The sequence below is a fragment of the Heterodontus francisci genome, chromosome 3, assembly GCF_036365525.1.
Source record: "Heterodontus francisci isolate sHetFra1 chromosome 3, sHetFra1.hap1, whole genome shotgun sequence".
In the NCBI taxonomy this organism is placed as follows: domain Eukaryota; kingdom Metazoa; phylum Chordata; class Chondrichthyes; order Heterodontiformes; family Heterodontidae; genus Heterodontus; species Heterodontus francisci.
This window is the reverse complement of record NC_090373.1, coordinates 142,709,170-142,733,013: the sequence shown is the minus strand read 5'-3', so window position 1 is coordinate 142,733,013 and position 23,844 is coordinate 142,709,170. Positions and strand designations below refer to the sequence as shown.

The 23,844-nt window shown below is 44.3% G+C and overlaps 1 protein-coding gene across 1 annotated transcript in view; it reads left to right on the top strand.

The window, feature by feature from the left end:
- The window catches only part of LOC137362213 (uncharacterized protein C6orf163-like), a 45,407-nt gene extending 23,809 nt beyond the window's left edge, over positions 1–21,598 (top strand). The window contains exon 5 of the mRNA XM_068026667.1: positions 16,831–21,598. Coding sequence (XP_067882768.1) covers positions 16,831–17,275 — 445 coding nt within the window. The 3' untranslated portion in view covers positions 17,276–21,598. The remainder of the gene's footprint in view (positions 1–16,830) is intronic.
- Positions 21,599–23,844: the final 2,246 nt, after the last annotated feature.

Here is a 23,844-nt window from a genome sequence, read left to right as displayed (position 1 = left end):
ACTTGGTCTCTGCATCCCCTGTGGGAGTGTTTTGAAGGGCGTTTTCAAGTGAATTTAGAAACTTATGTAACGGCTGTGGATGAGAAATTCTGTTAGTGTTGATGTGCGGGCGGCCCTTCTACTCAGAGCGATGCAGCTTCTTTGGTTTGAGTCTAACCTTGCTGCACACCAGGGAGTGGTCGGTGTCGCAGTCTACACTGTGGAAGCTGCGTGTAATTTGAACGCTGTTTATAGAGGCTCGCCTTGTGATGATGAGGTCCAGCTGGTGCCAACGACGTGGTCTTGGGGGCCTCCAAGAAACCTGGTGACAGGGTTTAGTGTGAAAGAACGAGTTGGTGATGCAGAGGTTATGATAGGTACACAACTCAAGCAGTCTCTGACCATTCTCATTCATCCTTCCAATGCCATAGCGCCCAAGGCAAGAGGGCCATGAGTCATGGTCGGCCCCATCCCTGGCATTAAAGTCCCCCAGCAGGAACAGATGTTCGGTATTGGGGATGCTACTAATGATATTATGGAGTTCCTCGTAGAACTGGTCTTTATCTTCAGGTGGGGAGCAGAGTGTTGGAGCATAGATGCTGAGTAGGTGTACTGGACCAGAGGCGGTGAGCAGTCGGATGGACAGTATGCGTTCCAAGCCATTTGAGGGTGGCTCTATCATGCTGAGCAAGGATTTTCTGATGGCGAAGCCCACTCCATGCTGTCTTGGTTCTTCAGGCTCCCTACCCTGCCAGAAGAAGGTGTAGTCTTGCTCTGTTAGAGATCCGCTCGCAGGAAGGTGTGTCTCCTGAAGTGCTGCAATGTCCACATTGAGTCTACTGAGCTCGTTGTTAATGATGGTGGTCTACCGAGAATCGTTGATATGTGTAAGGTCATCCGACAGGCCAGGACACACAGTTCTGACGTTCCAGCTTTCAAAACAAAGGGCTGGTACCTTCTTTCCTTTTTTTGTCATGCTGTTTAGTTTAGTTTAGAGATACAGCACTGAAACAGGCCCTTCGGCCCACCGAGTCTGTGCCGACCATCAACCACCCATTTATACTAATCCTGCACTAATTCCATATTCCTACCACATCCCCACCTGTCCCTATATTTCCCTACCACCTACCTATACTAGGGACAATTGCTAATGGCCAATTTACCTATCACCCTGCAAGTCTTTGGCATGTGGGAGGAAACCAGAGCACCCGGAGGAAACCCACGCAGACACAGGGAGAACTTGCAAACTCCACACAGGCAGTACCCAGAATTGAACCCGGGTCGCTGGAGCTGTGAGGCTGCGGTGCTAACCACTGCGCCACTGTGTGGTGTTACAGTCCACTTGTCAGGCAATGACCCTGAGCTCCAAGCACCCATTGAAGCAGGTGGGCTGTGGCGGGACAGAACCTTACTGACCGGGGGCTGCCTGGCTGGAGGCAGGTGGTAGCTGTCCAGTGAGATGCGATGACCTCTCCCACCGACAAAGGCAACCCATGGCGCCCAATCTCTACACCAATTGAGATGAACATATAACCCATAACTGCTGCCTTTCGTGTTGTTTTGGTCGCTGTGAGGCGACTATGAAGTGACCTCTCCATGGCGCATGCCTGGGCGGATGTATGGAGGTTGTGAGTTGCCCAAGTGTCAAAACCCCCCTCTCGACCTTTCTGGTGGGGTCCAAAGGAGTGCAGAGCACGATGTTTGGCACCGGTATGGCTGCAAGAACTGCCGGAAACATGCCAAAGGTGACACATGACCGCCTCCGGGGTTCCGCTGCGGATTTTATGTTCGGGTTTACTCCCTTAACCTTGGTCTCTCCCGAGACGCCCACAAGGCAGTGGGGCTGTTAGGGGCCCCTGCTCAGGGGTAGGTGGAAGCTGGTGGGAGGAGGTGGGGGGAAGGGAGTGTGGGGGGGAGGGGGTGTGAGGGGGAGGGGTGCGGTGGGAAGGGGTGGAGGGAAGTGGATGCGAGGGGGAGCTGGGAAGGGGGCTGCAGGGGGGTAGGGGAGGGGGTGCAGGGGAAGGGGGAGCAAGGGGAAGATGGTGCGAGGGGGGAGCTGGGAAGGGGGTGCGAGGGGGTGGGGGGGGGAAGGGGTGCGGGGGGGTGGGGGGAGGGGATGCAGGTAATAAAACATTTCATCAGCTCCCACCATTATCCACGAGTGATTCTCACTCACTCAGAGTGGCCTCCTGCCTGGAGCCCTGCACGCTCGACACTCTGGACGGACAACTGAGTTTCCCACCGGCTCGGGAGCAGCGACCTCACTCCTTCATCTTTCATGCACCATTTCCTTTAGATATTGTTGATGGCAGCTTGGTGAGTGGGGTTTACTAAGCTAGGAATCATCCTGGCATGTCTTCTTTCATGCAGTGCCACATATAGCAAGACATACAGTGGCCCAAGTAAGCATCTGGTATCACTCTTAGTCAGGCATTTACATATCCTTGTGGTGTGTTATCCCAGTGTCTTTTGGGAATAGGAGCCTCTGCATTCATTAATCATCTGCCAAAGTGAGTTATTTTTCCTTCTGTCTGCAAGTGCATCTATGGGGGCACCAATGGATGGCACAGTGCACTTCTCGTGCAGCCTGATTTGCCTCGCTTCCCATCATAGTTCCTCCTCTTCTTGCAATCATCTCAAATTTTGGATTCCCATTGAGAAACTTAATGATTCCAACTGTGGCATGGGGGAGAGAAAAATACGACAATTGTCATAAAGATTCGTGACAACCTCGGGGCCAGTAGGACAAAAGCAAACACAGTCCAAAATAGTCCAGAAATCCGTGTAAAACACTTTGTTTTGTGTTACTATACCTTTTAAACTACCTCAGTCCCTAGAAGCACCGGACTTCTGATTTCCTGGATGTGGTTCACACTGGACTTCCTGTGCAGCTGCACTTTCAGAAATTGGACGTAAGATGTCTCTGCCCTTATTTCTATACTTTAATGAAGCTCCTATTGGAGCTGCTGAATTTCATCTTCATACTGTCCCAAAATGCATCCAATTCTGGGACTAACGGTCACTGAGTTTAATATAATTAGGCCAACTTTCATACTTCCTTGACTTCAAACCTTAGCCTTCAATTTCCTTCCCCTATTCCCAGTTTTCCTCCTCCTGAAATTCTGAACTTGGTGATTCATGTTGGGATACATTTGTATAGATGGGCAGCGGTGACGTAGTGGTAATGTCACTAGACTGCAGCACCTGTCAGCTGTGAAACTGACAGCGCGATGTTTTAAAAAGCCAGTCTGAAAGGAGAATACTTTATTTTTTTATTTAGAGATACAGCACTGAAACAGGCCCTTTGGCCCACCGAGTCTGTGCTGATCATCAACCACCCATTTATGCTAATCCTACATTAATCCCATATTCCTACCACCTACCTACAGTAGGCACAATTTATAATGGCTAATTTACCTATCAACCTGCAAGTCTTTGGCTGTGGGATGAAACCGGAGCACCTGGCAGAAACCCACGCGGTCACAGGGAAAACTTGCAAACTCCGCACAGGCAGTGCCCAGAATTGAACCCGGGTCACTGGAACTGTGAGGTTGTGGTGCTAACCACTGCGCCGCCCCATGGGAATGGGAAATTTTTTCTATCTGAAATCCATCTGCAGGCCAGATGGAAAGCTTTGTCAGGCCGAATCATGGCCCACAGGCCATATGTTGGACAGCCCTGATATAGAACTTCAAAAGAACATAGACAAATTGCTGGAATGGGCAGACAAGTGGAAGATCAAGTTCAATGCGGAGAAATGTGAAGTGATTCATTTTGGTAGGAAGAACATGGAGATACAATATAGAATAAAGGGTACAATTCTAAAGGGGGTGCAAGAGCAGAGGGACCTGGGGGTATATATGCATAAGTCATTGAAGGTGGCAGGACAGGCTGAGAGAGCAATTAATAAATCATACAGTATCCTGGGCTTTATTAATAGGGGCATAGAGTACCAGAGCAGAAAGGATTCATGAGAATGGTTCCAGGGTTGAGGAACTTCAGTTATGAACATAGATTGGAGAAGTTGGGACTGTTTTGCTTGGAGAAGAGAAGGCTGAGAGGAGATTTGATAAAGGTATTCAAAATCACGAGGGGTCTGGACAGAGTGGATAGGAAAAAACTGTTCCCACTCGTGAAAAGATCCAGAACAAGAAGGCACAGATTTAAAGTGATTGATTTAGATTAGATTAGATTAGAGATACAGCACTGAAACAGGCCCTTCGGCCCACCGAGTCTGTGCCGAACATCAACCACCCATTTATACTAATCCTACACTAATCCCATATTCCTACCAAACATCCCCACCTGTCCCTATATTTCCCTACCACCTACCTACACTAGTGACAATTTATAATGGCCAATTTACCTATCAACCTGCAAGTCTTTTGGCTTGTGGGAGGAAACCGGAGCACCCGGAGAAAACCCAATTGGTAAAAGAAGCAAAAGGGACGTGAGGAAAAACTTCATGCAGCGAGTGTTTAGGATCTGGAATACACTGCCTGAGAGTCTGGTAGAGACAGGTTCAATCAAGGCATTTAAAAGGGAATTAGACTGTTATCTGAAAAGGAAGAATGTGCAAGGTTACGGGAAAAAGGTGGGGGAATGGCATTACTCATTCGGAGAGCTGGTGCAGACATGGTGGCCTCTTTCTGCACTGTAACTATTCTGTGGTTCTGTGAAATTCAGGTGTAATTCTATGTACAACATATTTGCATCTGTGATTCCTTGACCTTTTATGGTACTTTATGCCGTGATTACATGAGTCCTCGAGTACAAATACACAGGAATTTCTACCGCTGGACGCTGTGTAGGATGAATTCACCAAATGCATGTCACCAGTGGGGGGCTGTATTCAAAAGAAATGTGAATCAGAGAGAGAGCTATCACACTCTGAGATTTTCATGTTTACTAAGAACTTTGTAGTAAAGGAAGACTGTACATCACACATCTCTTGCACTAACAATTTTTCCCGCTGCTACTGGCTCTCCGGCTGTACTGTCATCCTGCTGTACTTTGTTTCTGCAGCAGTGCAAGAATTCTGTCAGGTGGGTGACAAACGCAACCATCTGATGCCATTTACAGCAGTCAAAACCAAACCTACTGTAAAATTTTGAAGCAGGTATGAACCATGTGTGAAACGACTGAAGGAACTTGATACTGCAAAAGCGATGGGGCCTGACAATATTCCGGCAATAGTACTGAAGACCTGTGCTCCAGAAATTGCCACGCCCCTAGCCAAGCTGTTCCAGTACTGCTACAACACTGGCATCTACCCTGCAATGTGGAAAATTGCCCAGGTATGTCCTGTACACAAATAGCAGGACAAATCCAACCTGGCCAATTACCGCCCCATCAGCCTACTCTCTATCTTCAGTAAAGTGATGGAAGGTGTCATCAACGGTGCCATCAAGCGGCACTTGCTTAGCAATAACCTGCTCAGTGACGCTCAGTTTGGGCTCCGCCAGGGCCACTCAGCTCCTGACCTCATTACAGCCTTGGTTCAAACATGGACAAAAGGCCTGAACTCAAGAGGTGAGGTGAGAGTGACTGCCCTTGACATCAAGGCAGCATTTGACCGAGTATGGCATCAAGGAGCCCTAGCAAAACTGAGGTCAATGGGAATCAGGGGGAAAAACCTCCGCTGGCTGGAGTCATACCTGGCGCAAAGGAAGATGGTTGTGGTTGTTGGAGGTCAATCATCTGAGCTCCAGGACATTACTGCAGGAGTTCCTCAGGGTAGTGTCCTAGGCCCAACCATCTTCAGCTGCTTCATCAATGACCTTCCTTCAATCATAAGGTCAGAAGTGGGGATGTTCGCTGATGATTGCACAATGTTCAGCACCATTCGTGACCCCTCAGATACTGAAGCGGTCTGTGCAGAAATGCAGCAAGACCTGGACAATATCCAGGCTTGGGCTGATGAATTCCCCCACTATCAACATCCTAGGGGTTACCATTGACCAGAAACTGAACTGGAGTAGCCATATAAATACCGTGGCTACAAGAGCAGATCAGAGGCTGGGAATCCTGAGGCGAGTAACTCACCTCCTGACTCCCCAAAGCCTGTCCACCATCTACAAGGCACAAGTGTGATGGAATACTCTCCACTTGCCTGGATGGGTGCAGCTCCAACAACACTCAAGAAGCTCGACACCATCCAGGACAAAGCAGCCCGCTTGATTGGCACCCCATCTACAAACATTCACTCCCTCCACCACTGACGCACAGTGGCAGCACTGTGTACCATCTACAAGATGCACTGCAGCAATGCACCAAGGCTCCTTAGACAGCACCTTCCAAACCCGCGACCTCTACCAACTAGAAGGACAAGGGCAGCAAATACATGGGAACTCCACCACTTGCAAGTTCCCCTCCAAGTCACACACCATCCTGACTTGGAACTATATTGCCGTTCCTTCACTGTCGCTGGGTCAAAATCCTGGAACTCCCTTCCTAACAGCACTGTGGGTGTACCTATCCTAAATGGACTGCAGCGGTTCAAGAAGGCAGCTCACCACCACCTTCTCAAGGGCAATTAGGGATAGGCAATAAATGCTGGCTTGGCCAGCGTCGCCCACATCCCATGAATGAATTTTTTAAAAACACCCTTTAACTACACTCCCATCCTTCCATCCCGGGGGTCCTGGAACTTATTAGGCTGTCCTCACAGATGCCTGATTGAGATCAGTTAACTCAATGCAGACCAGACATTTCGTCTGCTTTTACCCACTGATCCATTAGTTTTTCTAGATTGCTTATTTCCAAAATTCCTTGTGAATGTTTGCTAATTTGTTGCAATGGCAGTGCTCAGTGGTCTGCCCTAATTTTCACAACAAATCTATTGAAAGGGAACACTAGAAAAAAAAGTCAAAAGGATTATCTGCCTGAAAGGAGTTATTTGCTCTTTATTTTCTGAAAATGCAGTATCAACAACAACAACTTACATGTATATGATGCATTTAGTGCAGTAAAATGGCCCAAGGTGCCTAACAAGAGGAAAATCAATAAAAAAAAAGTTTTGGACATTTTTTAGCACCAAGCTGTAGAGAAGAAATCAAGAAAGATGACCAAAAACTTGACCAGAGGTAGGTTGTTTTTAGGAGTGTCTTAAAAGAGGAGAGACAGATAGAGGGGTGGAGAGTATTAGGGAGGGAATTCCAGAGCTTAGGGCTAAGGCAGTTGAAAGCATGGCTGCTACTGGTGGAGAGATTAAAATCAGGGATGCGCAGGAGGCCAGAATTGGAGGAGCACTGAGATCTCAAAGGTTGTAGGACTGTAAGAGATTACAGAGATAGGGATTGAGGCCATGGAGGGATTTGAAAACAAGGATGAGGATTTTAAAATTGAGGCATTGTCAGACAGGGAGCCAGTGAAGATCAGCAAGCACAGGGTTGATGGATAAATGAGATTTGGAGTGTGTTAAAATACAGGGCAGCAGAGTTTTGGACAAGCACAAGTTTATGCAGAGTGGAAGATGGGAGGCTGGCCAGGAGAGCATAGGAACAGTCAGGTCTAGAGGTAACAAAGGCATGGATGAGGGTTTCAGCAGCAGATGAGCTGAGGGAATGTTGGAGTTGAGCAGTAGACAGTGTTGGTGATGGTGCGGATACGTGGTCAGAAACTGAACTCAGGGTCAAACACAACTTCAAGGTTGCGAACACTTAGTCATCTTAAGACAATTACCAGGGATGAAAATGGTGGAGAGGGAATGGAGTTTGTGGTGGGGACAAAAGACAATGGCTTCAGACCTCACAATACTTAATTGGAAGAAATTTCTGCTCATTCAATATTGAATGTTGGACAAGCAATGTGACAAACCAGAGACAGTTGAGGAGTCCAAGAACATGGTGACCAGATAGAGCTGGGTGTCGTTAGCAGACATGTGGAACCTGATGTATTTTTGGATGATATCACTGAGGGGTAGCATGAGAAATAGAAGGGGGTCAAGGATAGATCCTTGGGGAACTCCGGAGGTAACAGAGCGAGAGTGGGCAGAGAAGCCATTGAAGGTTGTTCTCAGGGTACGATAGAATGATAAAGTGGAACTTGGAGCAGTTCCACCCACCTGGACGATGGGAGAAACATTGGAGGAGGAAGGTGTGGTCAGCGGTGTTGAAAGCTGTAGACAGGTCGAGAAGGATGAGAAGGGATAGGTTATCATGGTCACAGCCACAAAGAATGTCATTTGTGACTTTAACAAAGGTTGTTTCAGTACTATGGCCAGGCCAGAAACCTGATTGGATGGATTCAAACATGGAATTGTGGAAAAGATGGGCATGGATTTGGAAAGGAACAACACATCAACATATTCAAGGACTTTGGAGAGGAAAGGAAGGTTGGAAATGCGATGGTGGTTGACAGGTACAGAGGGTTCAAGAGTCAGTTTTTTGAGAAGAGATGTGATGGTAGCAGATTTGAAGGGAGGAGGGACAGTACCATTTTTTTTATTTGTTCGTGGGATGTGGGCATCGTTGGCTCGGCCAGCATTTATTGCCCATCTCTAATTGCCCTTGAGAAGGTGGTGGTGAGCTGCCTTCTTGAACTGCTGCAGTCCTTGGGGTGTATGTACACCTTCAGTACTGTTAGGGAGAGAGTTCCAGGATTTTGATCCAGCGACATAAAGGAATGGCAATATAGTTCCAAGTCAGGTATGTGGCTTGGAGGGGAACTTGCAGGTGGTGGTGTTCCCATGCATCTGCTACCCTTGTCCTTCTAGGTGGTAGAGGTTGTTGGTTTGGAAGGTGCTGTCTAAGAAGCCTTGGTGAATTGCTGCAGTGCACCTTGTAGATGGTACATACTGCTGCCACTGTGCATCAGTGGTGGTGGATGGGGTGCCAATCAAGCGGGCTGCTTTGTCCTTGATGGTGTCAAGCTTCTAGAGTGTTGCTGGAGCTGCACCTATCCTGGCAAGTGGAGAGTGTTCCATCACACTCTTGACTAGTGCTTTGCAGATGATGGACAGGCATTGTGGAGACAGGGGATGAGTTACTCGCTGCAGAATTCCCAGTCTCTGACCTGCTCTTGCAGCCACAGCATTTATGTGGCTGGTCCAGTTCCATTTCTGGTCAATGGTAACTCCCAGGATGTTGATAGTGGGGGATTCAGCAATGGGAATGCCATTGAACATCAAGGGGAGATCGTTAGATTCTCTCTTGTTTGAGATGGTCATTGCCTGGCACTTGTGTGGCGCAACTGTTACTTGCCACTTATTAACCCAAACCTGTATTTTGTCCAGGCCTTGTTGCAAATGAACACGGACTGCTTCAGTATCTGAGAAGTCACAAATGGTACTGAACATTGTGCAATCATCAGCAAACATCCCCACTTCTGACCTTGTGATGGAGGCAAGGTCATTTATGACACAGCTGAAGATGGTTGGGCCTAGGACACTATCCTGAGGAGCTCCTGCAGTGATGTCCTGAGAGTGAGATGATTAACCTCCAATAACCACAACCCTCTTCCTTTGTGCTAGGTATGACTCCAACCAATGCAGACTTTTCCCTCTGATTCCCATTGACTCCACTTTTGCTAGGGCAGTCACTCTCACCTCACCTCTGGAGTTCAGCTCTTTTGTCCATGTTTGGACCAAGGCTGTAATGAGATCAGGAGCTGAGTGGCCCTGTTGGAACCCAAACTGACTGTCAGTAAGCAGGTTATTGCTCAGCAGATACCGCTTGATAGCACTGTCGACGACACCTTTCATCACTTTCATGATGATTGGAAGTAGACTGATAGGGCAGTAATTGGAAGTGTTGGATTTGCCCTGCTTTTTGTATACAGGACATACCTTACTGGGTAGATGCCAGTGTTGTAGCTGTACCGGAACAGCTTGGCTAGGGGCGCGGCTAGTTCTGGAGCACAGGTCTTCAGTGCAATTGCCAGAATGTTGTCAAGCCCCATAGCCTTTGCAGTGTCCAGTGCCTTCAGCCATTTCTTGATATCACTTGGAGTGAATCGGATTGGCTGTAAACTGGCATCTGTGATGCTGGGGACCTCAGGAGGAGACTGAGCTGGATCATCCCACTCGGCACTTCTTGCTGAAGATGGATGCAAATGATTCAGTCTTGTCTTTTGCACTAATGCGCTGGGCTCCCCCATCATTGAGGATGGGGATATTTGTGGAGACTCCTCCTCCTGTCAGTTGTTTAATTGTCCACCATTCACGACTGGATGCGGCAGGACTGCAGAGCTTAGATTGCTTAGCTCTGTCTATCGCATGCTGCTTCTGCTATTTCGCATGCAAGTAGTCCTGTGTTGTAGCTTCACCAGGCTGACACCTCATTTTGAGGTATGCCTGGTGCTGTTCCTGGCATGCCCTCCTGCACTCTTCATTGAACCAGGGTTGGTCTCCCGGCTTGATGGTAATGGTAGAGTGGGGGATATGCTGGGCCATGAGATTACAGATTGTGGTTGGATACAATTCTACTGCTGTTGAGTGCCCTGAAAGCTGGGAACCATTAATATATATCAGCAAACATGCCAGGCTCCCCGTAAGGGAAATTGAGCGGTCAACAGTTTGGTTGAAATAGGATCAAGGGAGCAGGAGGTGAGCTGACATGGAAAAGATAAGGTTGAAGACAGCATTGCTGGAAATGAAATAGAATCTAGAGAAAGACGTGAGTTCAGGGTTAGGCCAGCATGGCATTTTTAGGAAAGTTTGTCCCAAAGGGCTAGGGGAAAGGAGACAGCTAAACGGATGGTCTCGATCTTTGTGACAAAAAAGGCCATGGGCTCCTCACACTTAATGTCGGAAATGAGGGTGGAGGAGGCAGGAGAGGGTGGTTTAAGAAGATGGTTTGTAGTAGAGAACAGAAAGTGGGGATTATCTTTGCATTCCTGATTAACTTTGAATAGTGAGCAGTTTTAATGATGGAGAGCATGATCCAATAATGTTTTCAGGGATCTAGCCCAATCTGGCAATAAATGGTTAAACCAGCTGTTTGCCAAAGTTATTTAAGTCTGTATCCCTTGAATTTAAGTGATGAGGTGTACACCGGGGCAGTAGTCAGGGCGAGAAAGAGTAATAGTTCTAATGGGGGCAATGGCAATAAAGATGATGGAGAGGGTCTGATTTAGCTAATCAATCGCTGCTGAAGTGTCATGATGAATTAAAGGCCAAAGGCCAGACAGTTGGGAATTTCAGAGCGCAGTGGTAAATAACTTGAGGGCAAGTTTTTTCCCATGGGAAAGAGAAATGGATGGAGAGCGATACAAGGAAATGGTGAGAGATTGCCTTCTCAGTGATAGTAATGATCGGGGCAATGAGGTCGTGCGAGATGACAAGATCAAGGGCGTGGCTGTGTATGTGGGTAGGAGAGTTTATATGGAGACAGAAATTTAGGGAAGGGGGACAGTGAACTCAGAGAGAACAAGAAGAGTTGCGGTGGAAGTTAAAATCAACAAGGAAGTGAAGTTGCTCAATGCAGACACTGAGAGAGGAAAGCAGAGAAGATACCTCAGTGAGAGATTTGACATATCACAAAAGCAAAATACTGCGGATGTTGGAAATCTACAATAAAAACAGAAAATGCTGCAAATACCCAGCAGTTCAGGAAGCATCTGTGGAGAGAGAAACAGAGTTAACATTTCAGATTGGTGACCTTTCCTCAGAACTGGCCTGACGTGCTGAGAGTTTGCAGCATTTTCTGATCTGAAGGACCACTTTTCAAATGGATTAATAATCACGGACCCTGTACCTACTATATAATACTAAGAATATGAAAATGCTGCATATAAAGAGTGTTTAATAATGCTTTTAAGTGAACAGGAATTTACTTATGGATATCAGAGAGATGGATGTGCCTGCTTCTCACTGCAGAGTCTGTCTATCCTTGGTATGATGTTTGACAATAACAATTGTAAATGATTGATGGCTACCTTATCCAATCAGTGCTCTCAAATGATTGGTCTCTCACCAATCAGGAAAAGAGGCTGGATCAGTTTATGGATTTTTTAAAAAACATGTAATGATTTATGTAAATATGTGTGAGTTTGTATATTACAATAATTATAAATTAATTACAGATACACGCACGCCAGAGTTGTTTCCATTGCTTAAAGCCTAAGCTTAGTTTTAAAACTAAAATTCTACCTATTCCTCTCCCCAAATTGAATGTTAGCATGTCATATGATTGACGGATCAAGGACCAATAAATGGTGAATCTCTTCCTGTCTGGAGCTTTCCAACTAATCAGGGTGCAGAGAGGTTTGTGGATGCTGGGGTGATGGTTATTATTAGTGTTAATAACATTTAATTTATTTTTAATGAAGCGTTCTCCAGTTAGAAACCTTTTTACTTCAATATACTTCATATGAAACTTGCGACGGAGTGCACGGACACCCTGGAAAATATCTACAGACCCCAGTTTGGGAACCACTGATCTAGATCTATTATGTGAAAAGTAATTCCATATATGACACGTAGAATGCTGTGTACAGTTCTGGCTTCCATTTTATAAAAAAGATATAGAAGCATTGGTGAAGGTGTAAAAAAAGGTTCTCGAATTATACAAGAACTGAGAGGTTATACCTATGAGGAAAGATTAAACAGGGTGAAGCAGGTTCCTCTAGGAACAAGAAGGCTGAATGGTGATCTAAAAGAGGTCTATAATTTTAGGAAGTGGGTTGAATGTGTGGAGGGTGTTTCTTCTTCTTCTTCTTTGGCCTCCTTGTCTCGGGAGACAATGGGTAAGCGCCTGGAGGTGGTCAGTGGTTTGTGGAGCAGCGCCTGGAGTGGCTATAAAGGCCAATACTAGAGTGACAGACTCTAGTGGTGCAGAAAAAATTGGTTGTCGGGGCTGTTACACAGTTGGCTCTCCCCTTGCACTTCTGTCTTTTTTCCTGCCAACTGCTAAGTCTCTTCGACTCGCCACACTTTAACCCCGCCTTTGTGGCTGCCCGTCAGCTCTGGCGATCACTGGCAACTGACTCCCACGACTTGTGATCAATGTCACAGGACTTCATGTCGCGTTTGCAGACGTCTTTAAAGCGGAGACATGGACGGCCGGTGGGTCTGAAACCAGTGGCGAGCTCGCTGTACAATGTGTCCTTGGGGATCCTGCCATCTTCCATGCAGCTCACATGGCCAAGCCATCTCAAGCGCCGCTGACTCAGTAGTGTGTATAAGCTGGAGATACGGTCCTGCCATCTGATGCCAAGGATTCTCCGGAGGCAGCAAAGATGGAATGAATTGAGACGTCGCTCTTGGCTGACATACGTTGTCCAGGCCTCACTGCCGTAGAGCAAGGTACTGAGGACACAGGCTTGATACACTCGGACTTTTGTGTTCCGTGTCAGTGCGCCATTTTCCCACACTCTCTTGGCCAGTCTCGACATAGGGTGTTTCTAGGACTCATAAATATAAGAGTCACTAATACACCAGTTGGAAATTCAGGAGAAACTTCTTTACCCAGAGAATGGTTAGAATGTGAAACTTGCCACCATATGGAGTAATTAAGGAGAATAGCATAGATACAATGAAGGGGAAGCTAGATAAATAGATAAGGGAGAAAGTAATTGAAGGATATTGTTATGACTGAGGTGGGAGGAGTGCACTGTTTATTTTAGCTGCAGTTCTCCACAGGTCACAACATGTATTTAAATCTTTTTCCCACTTACTGAATACAGTTAATTATAGATTCCATTTTTATCTCAGAATAAAACACACCAACCAGATTTCTTTAATAAACAACAAAATTATCAGTTTATTATAAAACAAGTCTTAACCAGTAATGAAGCAAAACATTAGTACACATCGAAATATAAAAGTTCCCTTTTTATCTTAGCCCCTCACACACACACACACATGCACCAGTTAACTGAAAAATTAAAGAGATTTACTCCTTAGAGCTCTAGTACAAAAAAAAACATTGGCCAAAAACACTTGCTAACTCTTGAAGAAAAAAGAGAAGATATGAAAAGATGTCAACAGTCCTTTTTGGTTTGGCATCCCAAATATATATAGATGGCTGTCACTGGGATCTTGCGAGAACAGTTCTTGTCAGGCGACATTGAAGATTATTTTGGGCAAACTTTCCAGGGAAAATGCAGTAGTTGTGGGAAATTTCTCATCCTGAAATTACCAGTCGCGGACTTCAAAATTTTTTACCATGGACACTGATGTCCGTGTACGGACACATTGCCGACACCTGAATACAACCCGCAGCAACATTGTCAACAAAGTCAGAAAAAAGCAGGCCGTTTGGTCCAAAGTCTGTGCTAGTGATTACACTCCACACAAGCCTCTTCCCACCCCACCTCATCTAACCCTATTTGTATATTGTTATGAGTGCTTCCATTTTTTGTTAAATTTTGAAGATTTGTGTTTTAAAACTAAAAAGGAGTCCATGAATGTGTTTTTTTCAAGGATCACTGTGAGGTCTGGATTGTAAACAGTTACAGGAAGGCACCTGTCTTCAAATAATTACCCAGCACAGGTTATTTTTGACTTGGGGAAGGATGTTTACAAAGAAGTGACAGGTCAAGATTTCTAGGTGTCAGGGGAATTGACTCTTGTGGCATTGTTTTTTGGTTTTGCTTTGCACAGTGATTTGGTATGTGGACAATGGTTTAAAAAGACAGTTGGAGAAAACTTGCCAAGAGAGCAACACCCAGCTCAGCTTGTTCCAGCTCTTTGAAAAAGCCTGCCAATTTCTTCTGATTTGGAGATCACTGCCCTTTTGTTGGCTGCCCTGCCTTCAGACACATATTACAAGAAGGTGGAGATGTTGCACAGCATTGACTATCATGCGTTAAATTGTCTTGTGACAACAGCAGTGTGAGAAATGGTCTGTCTTCCTATTGCCGATTTTACGACTGCCTCACCTCAATAACTACAATAACAATCCTCTCCTTGGGTTTCATGGTTTATTGGATAGAGTCATACAGCACAGAAACAGGCCCTTCAGCCCATCGTGTCTGTGCCGGCCATCAAACACCTATCTATTCTAATCCCATTTTCCAGCACCTGGCCCATAGCCTTGTATGCTATGGCATTTCAAGTGCTCATCTAAATACTTCTTAAACGTATGAGGGTTCCTGCCTCTAAAACCCCTTTAGGCAGTGTGTTCCTGATTCCAACCACCCTCTGGGTGAAATTTTTTTCTTCCTATCCCTTCTAAACCTCCAGCTCCTTACCTTAAATCTATGCCCCCTGGTTATTGACCCCTCTGCTAAGAGAAAAAGCTTCTTCCTATCTACCCTATCTATGTCCCTCATACTTTTGTGTACCTCAATCAGGTTCCCCCCCCCCCCCACCCCCCGCAGCCTTCTCTGCTCTAAGGAAAACAACCCAAGCCTTTTCAGTCTCTCTTCATAGCTGAAATGCTCCAGTCCAGGCAACATCCTGATGAATCTCCTCTGCACCCTCCCCAGTGCAATCACATCCTCCTATGGTGTGGTGACCAGAACTGAACACAATACTCCAGTTGTGGCCTAACTAGCGTTTTATACAGCTCCATCATAACCTCCCTTCTCTTATATTCTGTGCCTCGGCTAATAAAGGCAAGTATCCCATATGCCTTCCTAACCACCTTATCTACCTATGTTACTGCCTTCAGAGATCTGTGGACACCAAGGTCCCTCTGACCCTCTGTACTTCCTCGGGTCCTACCATCCATTATATATTCCCTTGCCTTGTTAGTCCTTCCAAAATGCATCACCTCACACTTCTCAGGATTAAATTCCATTTGCCACTGCCCGGCCCATCTTACCAGTCCATCTATATCATCCTGTAACCTAAGGTTTTCCTCCTCACTATTTATGACACCACCAATTTTCGTGTCATGAATTTTCACTCCTGACAGTGTGAATCCACAGAGATCATCTGATAAGATCCATCTACCACTCCGTTACATAGTGTAGCTGGCTCTATCCTGTTAACAAAAATAATTCACATTGGCATTGCATACTATTTTGCTTGCTATCTAGCTAATACAGTTGTGCTGCTCTCCATTTATGTTTATATGCTTAGCTACTTTATTTATAGGGAGAAATGTGTTTTAAATCGGACTGTGTTTTTATGGCATTAGATTGGCCATACACTTTATATTCAGATTAATTGCCCCATGTCCGTGGCTGAGTCAGTAATTTTGTCAAATGCCTTTGGTGCAACGTGTTGGTGCCTATCTCTGGTTGTACACCCAACATGATTGCAAACATTGACATCGGGTGAATGGACAGGAGCCCCAAGTTGTTCGTCGCCAATTTCCATCTTTTGTACTGCCATTAGTGCAGTTTATTTTCCTGTAGTAAGTTCTATGTAATTCTATGTAATACTTGAGTGAAGTAAGTTGGGAAATTAGTATTTTGCAACAGCAGTAAAACCCACAGATAACATTTTTAAGCAATATAATTGTGGGGTTACATTTTGTGCTCATTAAGATGAAGGATCTCAGAACTGTAAATGCTCTTGCCCCAGGTTCAGCAACAAGCATGCCCAGAAGAAGAAGAATGGTTAGTTTGCTATACTGTGTATCAATAATGCCTGAAACTCACAATAGCAGTGTGATTTTGTTCCCCGCTTCCAACATCGTGTTGACAGCCCCAAGTGAGAAGGTTGAACAGTTTATGCTAAATTATGAGCAGTTGTATACATAGATTTACAGCCCTTAATACTGTAACTTGATCATGAGTCACCCAAAGTTATTTCATGTGTAGCTCTTACAATGAGCAAAGAGAGGAGACCTTTCATTTGTTTGGACTGGGCTCAAACTCAGGATTCAGAACTGAAAGGATAGTACATTAACTCAGCACTGCACCCAAACCACATTATTTTTAAGACTGTTCCAAGTGTGTGTTTTTTTTTTCATTTACAACTCGGTACTAACACTGCATTTGTTTATTTTTAATCAGGAAGTTAAAAGCTGATGCTGAAATAAAAAGTCAGTTGATACTACAAGAATCTTTGCAGATCCAAAAAGCAGAGTATGAAGAGAAAATTGTAGCTGCAGTTGCCAAAGCTCACGAAGAAGAAAAGGCACTAGCTGAGGGACCCATCCTTATCTTACAAAGTAGACATCAGTCTGAAATAGACCAGTTAAGAAAGTTGCTGTGCGAAAAAGAGGTTGATCTCAAAGAGGTTTACAATCAGGTGGAAACCATGACCATCTTGGAATTAGAGCTGGAGACTGAGCTACGAAACACAAGGAAAGCTTTCCAGGACTACATTAATCTCACTTTCCCAAATTTAGCCCCTGGGCAGGCAGAATTCATTCTCCCACCTCGACCAATGTGCCAAGATTCATTTACCAGTTTGACCTGCAAACGCCACAAAGCTCAAAAACGTCTTCAAAAGTAATAAAGAATAAAAGAATACTTGGGAATGTTTCCAATTTGATTAAAATTGAAACACGATGATAATTATAACTTGTACAAGACTGATTGAAAATGAAATCATTGATCCTGCAATTATAATTTCATATCCACTGCCCCACTACAATAACAAAAGTATTATCAATTATAAATGATAAAATGATTATTTCAACTATGGAGTAGAATAGAGGCCTCAGCAGGCCAAGATTTGGCACAAGATCAGAATCTGAACCTCAATAAACTTTCAAAAAAATAGAAACTTTTCAAAAAATTCTTTCATGGGATGTGGGTGTCACTGGCAAGGCCAGCATTTGTTGCTCATCCCTAATTTCCTTTGTCAGCTGAGTGGATGGCTCGGCCATTTCGGATGGCAGTTAAGAGTCAAGCTCATTGCTGTGGGTCGAGAGTCACATGTCGGCCAGACCACATAAGGATGGCAGATTTCATTCCTTAAATGACATTAGTGAACGAGGTGAGTTTTTACAGCAATTGACAATAGTTTCATGGCCTCATTACTGAGACTAGATGTGAATTCCAGATTTTTTTTTAGTAATTGAATTTAAATTCCACTAGCTGTCGTGCTGGGTTTTGAACCCATGTTGCCCAGGGCATTAGCCTGGGCCTCTTGATTACTAGTTCAGTGACATTGCCAGTACGCCACCATCTCCTAATTATGAGTAAACACATTTTCAGTTTGTTGCTCAATATCTTTATTTGAGTGATGACAGGTGATGACACCACAGAGATTAGACTGGCGGAGGAGTTTCTGATTCAAAAGTGTTACAACTGAGGCAGGAGGAGTGCATTATCTTTTCTAGTTCCACTTCTCCACAGGTCACAACAGATATTTAAATGTTTACCCAGTTACTGATGCGGTCAATCGTATATCCCAGAATAAAATACACCAACCAGGTTTCTTTAGTAAACAACAAAATTATCAGTTTATTATCAAACAAGACGTATACAACAACTGTAATATTTTCACATAAATAACAGTGAGTGCCATTAGCCACCTCATTATTTTAACAGGAAACTCTGGGCCATTTTTTTCAATTCAGTCAATCAAAACCTTTGTTGCCAGAGATACATCCCAGACCATGATAACAGTGTGACCCAGAGGTTTGACATCAAAGTGTTCAGAAACTGCATACCATCATATTTTTAGTATATGACCAGTGAATCTCCCACAATGTTGCTTACAGGGATAAGAACAGGAAATTGGTATAAAATTACATAAAATACAATATTTTAAAAATATATGCATATTGATGATTAAATGCAAAATATATGGGTTAGATATAGTGGATTTCTTGTGCAGCTCATAGAAAGTTAGAAGATATTTGATAGGGAATGAAAAATTGCATGTAATTGAGAATGCATTATTGTTGTGTTATTCTGTAGGTGTTAGAAATGAATGGAATTTTGGTTAAAAAATAAAATAAATTAAATGGTGCAGAGAAATTATATAGAGCTAAAATTATTATAACTGAAAAATTACATTAAACTGCATAGCAGAAGATTATATATAATTATAGAAATTGCTGAATAAAAATAAAGGAAGTTAAAATAAATTAAGGTGAAATATATGAAGTAGCGTCTTAAAATATATTTATGCAATGTAAATATAAAATCAGTTGGCCTGAAAAAATCTCTGCCTGACCCCGCTGGATTACCAGGGGTCAGATAAGCTGTATGTCTATGGTTGATGTCTGTGCTATTATGGCCACATCCTGGGTGCCCATTGTGTGGGCTGGGAGGGAGGGAAGAACAGTACCAGATGGCCACTGTTGGGCACCCACAAAGTAGAACAACCCTTTGCTGATTCATGCCTGTTATAGCACATCTTGATGGGCCTGCTTCCAATCATGAGCTAACCTGTATTAGCTGTGGCTCAATGATAGCACTCTTGTACTCTAAGTCAGAAGGTTGTGGGTTCAAATTCTACTCCAGGGACTTGTGCTCAAAATCAACACTATGATGGGAGTTTTGGATGTGCTGTCTTTTGAATGAAATTCAAATGTTAAACCAAGGCCTGTTGAGTGGGTGTAAAAGATCCCATTGCACTATTTCAACAAAGAATGGGGGAGTTTTCCCTGTTGTCCTGGACAACATTTATCCATCAAGCTGTTTATGGGGCCTTGCCGTACAGAAATTGGCTGCTGTGTTTCCTATACTACAACAGTAACAGCACTTCAAATAAAAGTATGCCATTGGCTGTAAAGCACTTTGGGACGTTTTGAGGTCAAGGTCCTGAAAGATGGCTTTACAAATACAAATTGTTCTTGCTTCACACCAGATTCATTCTTATGTCTAGATAGCTGGGTTAAAGTGGGGGCCAGAGAAATTCCTGACATGGGAAATTGCAATCCTTGACCTCACCCCGTGACGTCATGGGGCATGTTTATGTCCCCTTCAGAAATTGGCGGCCACTGGGATTCTGAATAGGGACCCGCTGTGTCGAGATCCTGCCAGATTTCCAGTCCTGCTGGATGTCTAGCAGCCAACTTCTGCTGGGGAATCCATTGGGCCTGAGGATTTTCAGGCCCTGTGTCTACATATGAAACCTCAGTGCAGAGTAAGAATTTCAATATAATGTGCATATTCAATTTACTTGCATGGATAATTTGTATATAGATGTATACTTAGAAAATGTGTTATTTGTTTATGTGTCAGTATCTGTGCTCGTTAAATCAGAACTCCGGTTCAGTAACTAAAGGTTGGATGGATTCTGGATAAGTTGGGAAATTTGGGTTGAGTGAAAGGGAGGTTTGAAAAACTACCAGAGTGGGAGTAAGACTAAAAGCAACAGAAATCAGGAATGGGACCAAAAACATAGCCAGAGTTTTTTAAAAAATAACAGAAATGGAACTGAAAAAACAAATAAAAGAAGGAAGATTTGAAGCAAAGTATCAGGAGCATGACATTTCAATAGCAACCTACACAGGAGACTGGTTGACATCCTAAGGAGACTTTGTGCCAATTTTTACCTGACTCATCCATTAGGAAAGTGACGGGATCAGATGTAACACTGGTTTTATACCTGAGCTGATTTTATTCTCCATTGAACTCAGCAGACAGTAATATTGGGCAGAGTGTAAATGTGGCATTCCACTCAATCCCATGAGTTTCCTGCTTGGCAAGTTAGGGTAAAGTTACTTTGTCTTATCTGCTCCCACTATTCGTCTGTGATCACCTCATACAAACATACTTCTTCACTCTTTGTGAATACCTCGCATCCTTCTCACTTTCCTCTATCTGGGAATATTACCCCTAATCTCCCTCCCTCTCTTTTCCCTGCCATGTTCCCAAATTTGTAGTCAGACTCTCATGTTATGGAGACTTCTTGTGTAAACTGAGTTCTGTACAGCTTGTGTTTGTGTTTTTGAGACAGTCCCTGATTTGAGGCTGGGGGGTTTCCAGGTTCTGGAAGTCAAACCCAAGTAAGACAAACAAACAGTTCTGTGATTGAGAACAAACAAGCAGTTTTTTTTAACCAAGGACACGTGACCGGAAGTTTTAGTTCCAGTTTGTCAAGAAAACTCTACAGAGTGTTAAGTCAGCTAAAAAGCTGTGTTTTGTTTTAAAAAGAAGACTTTGGGGGAGTTGTGAAGGACTCTACAGTGGATGAAAAATCAACCAGATTGTTTCAAAGAGACAGGCTGCCAGTTTCTGGGCTTCTAGAGAATCAGACCACACAGCGGCTGGTTGAAACGGTTTGGCTGCTGGCAAAGAAGGCTCGACGAGGGCTTACCATTGGAGAACAACTTACCGTAGTTGTCTTCAGTGACTGAAAAGTTATCAGCAGAGACATGCCATCAGGATGGTACTGGGCAAGGCTGAGATTGTTCGAGGTAACACAACCAAGGGAACATTACATTGCTCGCTATCGACGGGATCTTCTTCTGTATTTGCATCCTTGAGGACAGAACTTGAAGAACTACCTGAGGAAGATCCTGATTTTACTGTACTGTGGAATGTTCAGTGCCACCTTGCTGATAAGACTATTCTGAAGACCCATAAGGACTATCTTTGTTGCATCTGCTAATTAATGTGTAACCTTTAAGATATATCCAGTATTTAACTGTTAGTTCGTGTTTATTTTGTGTTGATTTTGATTTGAGTGTTATGGTAAAATTTACAAAAGTGAAATCTTGTCCGTTTGATTTTGGTTTCCTAAACTGGGATCAGTCAGTAGATTTGATTCTTTTCATTTGTTGGTGGTCTCCACGGGGATCATAACACTCATCCCTAAGCTGAAAATAGGCTTTTAGTTTTCTAAAGAGCTTACAATGTACTCTCAGTCAGCAAATACCTAATAAAACTCAATGCCAGTTCAATTTGTACTGATTTTTATTACATGCTTATACAGTATTTGCTGACTGCAACAGTCACATTGGCCGAAATTTTACAACCCCGAGGGAGCGGGATGGAGGCGGGTGGCATAAAATTGAGTGGGAGGCAGGGGGTTCTGTTCCCATCGCCTTCCTGCCCCCACTGCAATTTTACGAGAGGCGGGGAGGTGACAAATGGCCAGCCTGCCCCAGACCAATTAAGGCCTTTAAGTGGCAAATTATTTACCATTTAAGGGCCTCCTCCCACCAGCATCCAGCATATATTACCAGCAGCGGATGGGTGGCTCAGCACCTCAGGAAGCTGCCCAGTATGTGCAGGGGGTGCAGGGGGATGCCTTCCTGATTGGGCACCCTGTGCCCCACAGAGGGCTCCTCACAGCACAAGCCACCCCTGCTGGAGCACCTCCTACCCCCCTGATGATTGTCCCCAGTGAGGCCCCACACACTAACCTCAATTCTGGGGTCTCCTCCATTGCTGCTTCTCCCAGCAGTGGCCACCTCTCTCTGGTGGTGCTCCTGGGACTGAAGAGCTGCCAGCCCGCTAATTGGCCGGCAGCTCTTTGAGGCAGGACCTCCTCTCTCAGAGGGGTGGAAATCCTGCCCAAGGTCAATTAAGGGCCTGGGCCATGTACAATCATGGCATGGTTTCCAGGCCCGGCAGAGGTGGGCTTGCACCTGACTTTTTGGCCGGTGGGCAGTGTGATGTCCTCGGGACTTGAGTGAAGTTTAGGTGAGTTTGGTATGATATGAGGCAAAGACAGAGAGACAAAGACTGCAGCAGCTGAATGCAAAGGCTTCTCTGATAGTCTGACTTGGTTTCACTTTCACTTTGCTGGCATATGTTTTCTACAGCAGCCTCTGGAGTACACAATGCACAATACAATTGCAATTTCAAAACACTACAACACTACATCCCTCCCCTTCTTAGTAAATGAGAGACATAGTATGTATCAATGGTCTATTTCTAAAGCTGTAAACAATAAACAAAAACATAAATAGTTCATTTCATAGCATAGTCACTTAAGTAGGGTGTGCGTTTTCTTTCATTTGACTTTTTTTTCGTAATTAATTGAATTTAAATTCCACTAGCTGTCATGCTGGGATTTGAACCCCTGTTCCCTAGGACATTAGCCTGGGCCTATTGATTACTAGTTCAGTGACATTACCACTACACCACCATCTCTTAATTATGCGTAAACTCATTTTCGGTTTGTTGCTGAATATCTTTATTTGTCTTTATTCAAGGTGAGGTTATATTCCCTAAGACCTTGTCGGCATGCATGTAGGCTTGTCTCAAGTTGCTTTTCGGTGCGGCCATAGATGAGAATGTCATCACTGATGTTCAGCATGCCTTCAAGTACTTGAAGTGCAGATTGAATCAAATGCTGAAATATCTTCGCTGCTGAGCTGACTTCAAAGTTGAGTCTCTTGCATCAGAAAAGACCACTGTAAGTAGAGAATACAGTATGATATCTTGATTCTTCTGCAAGCTCGATTTGATGGTAGCCTACATTGAGGTCGAGTTTAGCTAAGTGTTTAGCACCATTCACCTTTTCTATGATATCATCAATTGTCAGTGTCAAGTGTCTTTCTCATTGTATGGCTTGGTTTGGTGATCACATATCAACACAGATTCTAATTTGGTTCTTGCTCTTGGGTTTCTTGATGACTTGTATGGATAAGACCCAAAGCGTGGTCTCATCCCCAACTTTCTCAATGTCAAGGTCAAGTAAACGTTGAAGTTCCTTCTCTTTCTGTTTCCTGATCATCACCGTTGATGTGCAGCTGGGGGCACATTAGAGTCAACATGCAGCTTGTATGTAACACCTTTCAGTTTGCCGATACCGGTGAAGTGATCAGCCTACAGTTCAAGAATGATTTTGTTATGCAAAGGAATCGCGTATGTGACTGCAATCATGTGCAGATCTGTTGCTGACTGGAAACTGATAAGCATGTCACATTCTCCAGATATGACACAGAATACAGCTTTCATTCTACTGTCTTTGAATGAGACTGACGTTTCAAAACTTCTCAGGATTTTCAGCGGTTTGTCACTGTTGTAAGGGAAAAGCTTTGTATTCCCTGGTTTACAGAGAATTGAACAATCCTGAAGTTGGTTCAATGTTTTTTCACCATGATATTGACAGACTCTTCTGTGTCTATGAAAGCATCCACGTCTAAGCAGCCAATGGTCACTGTCATA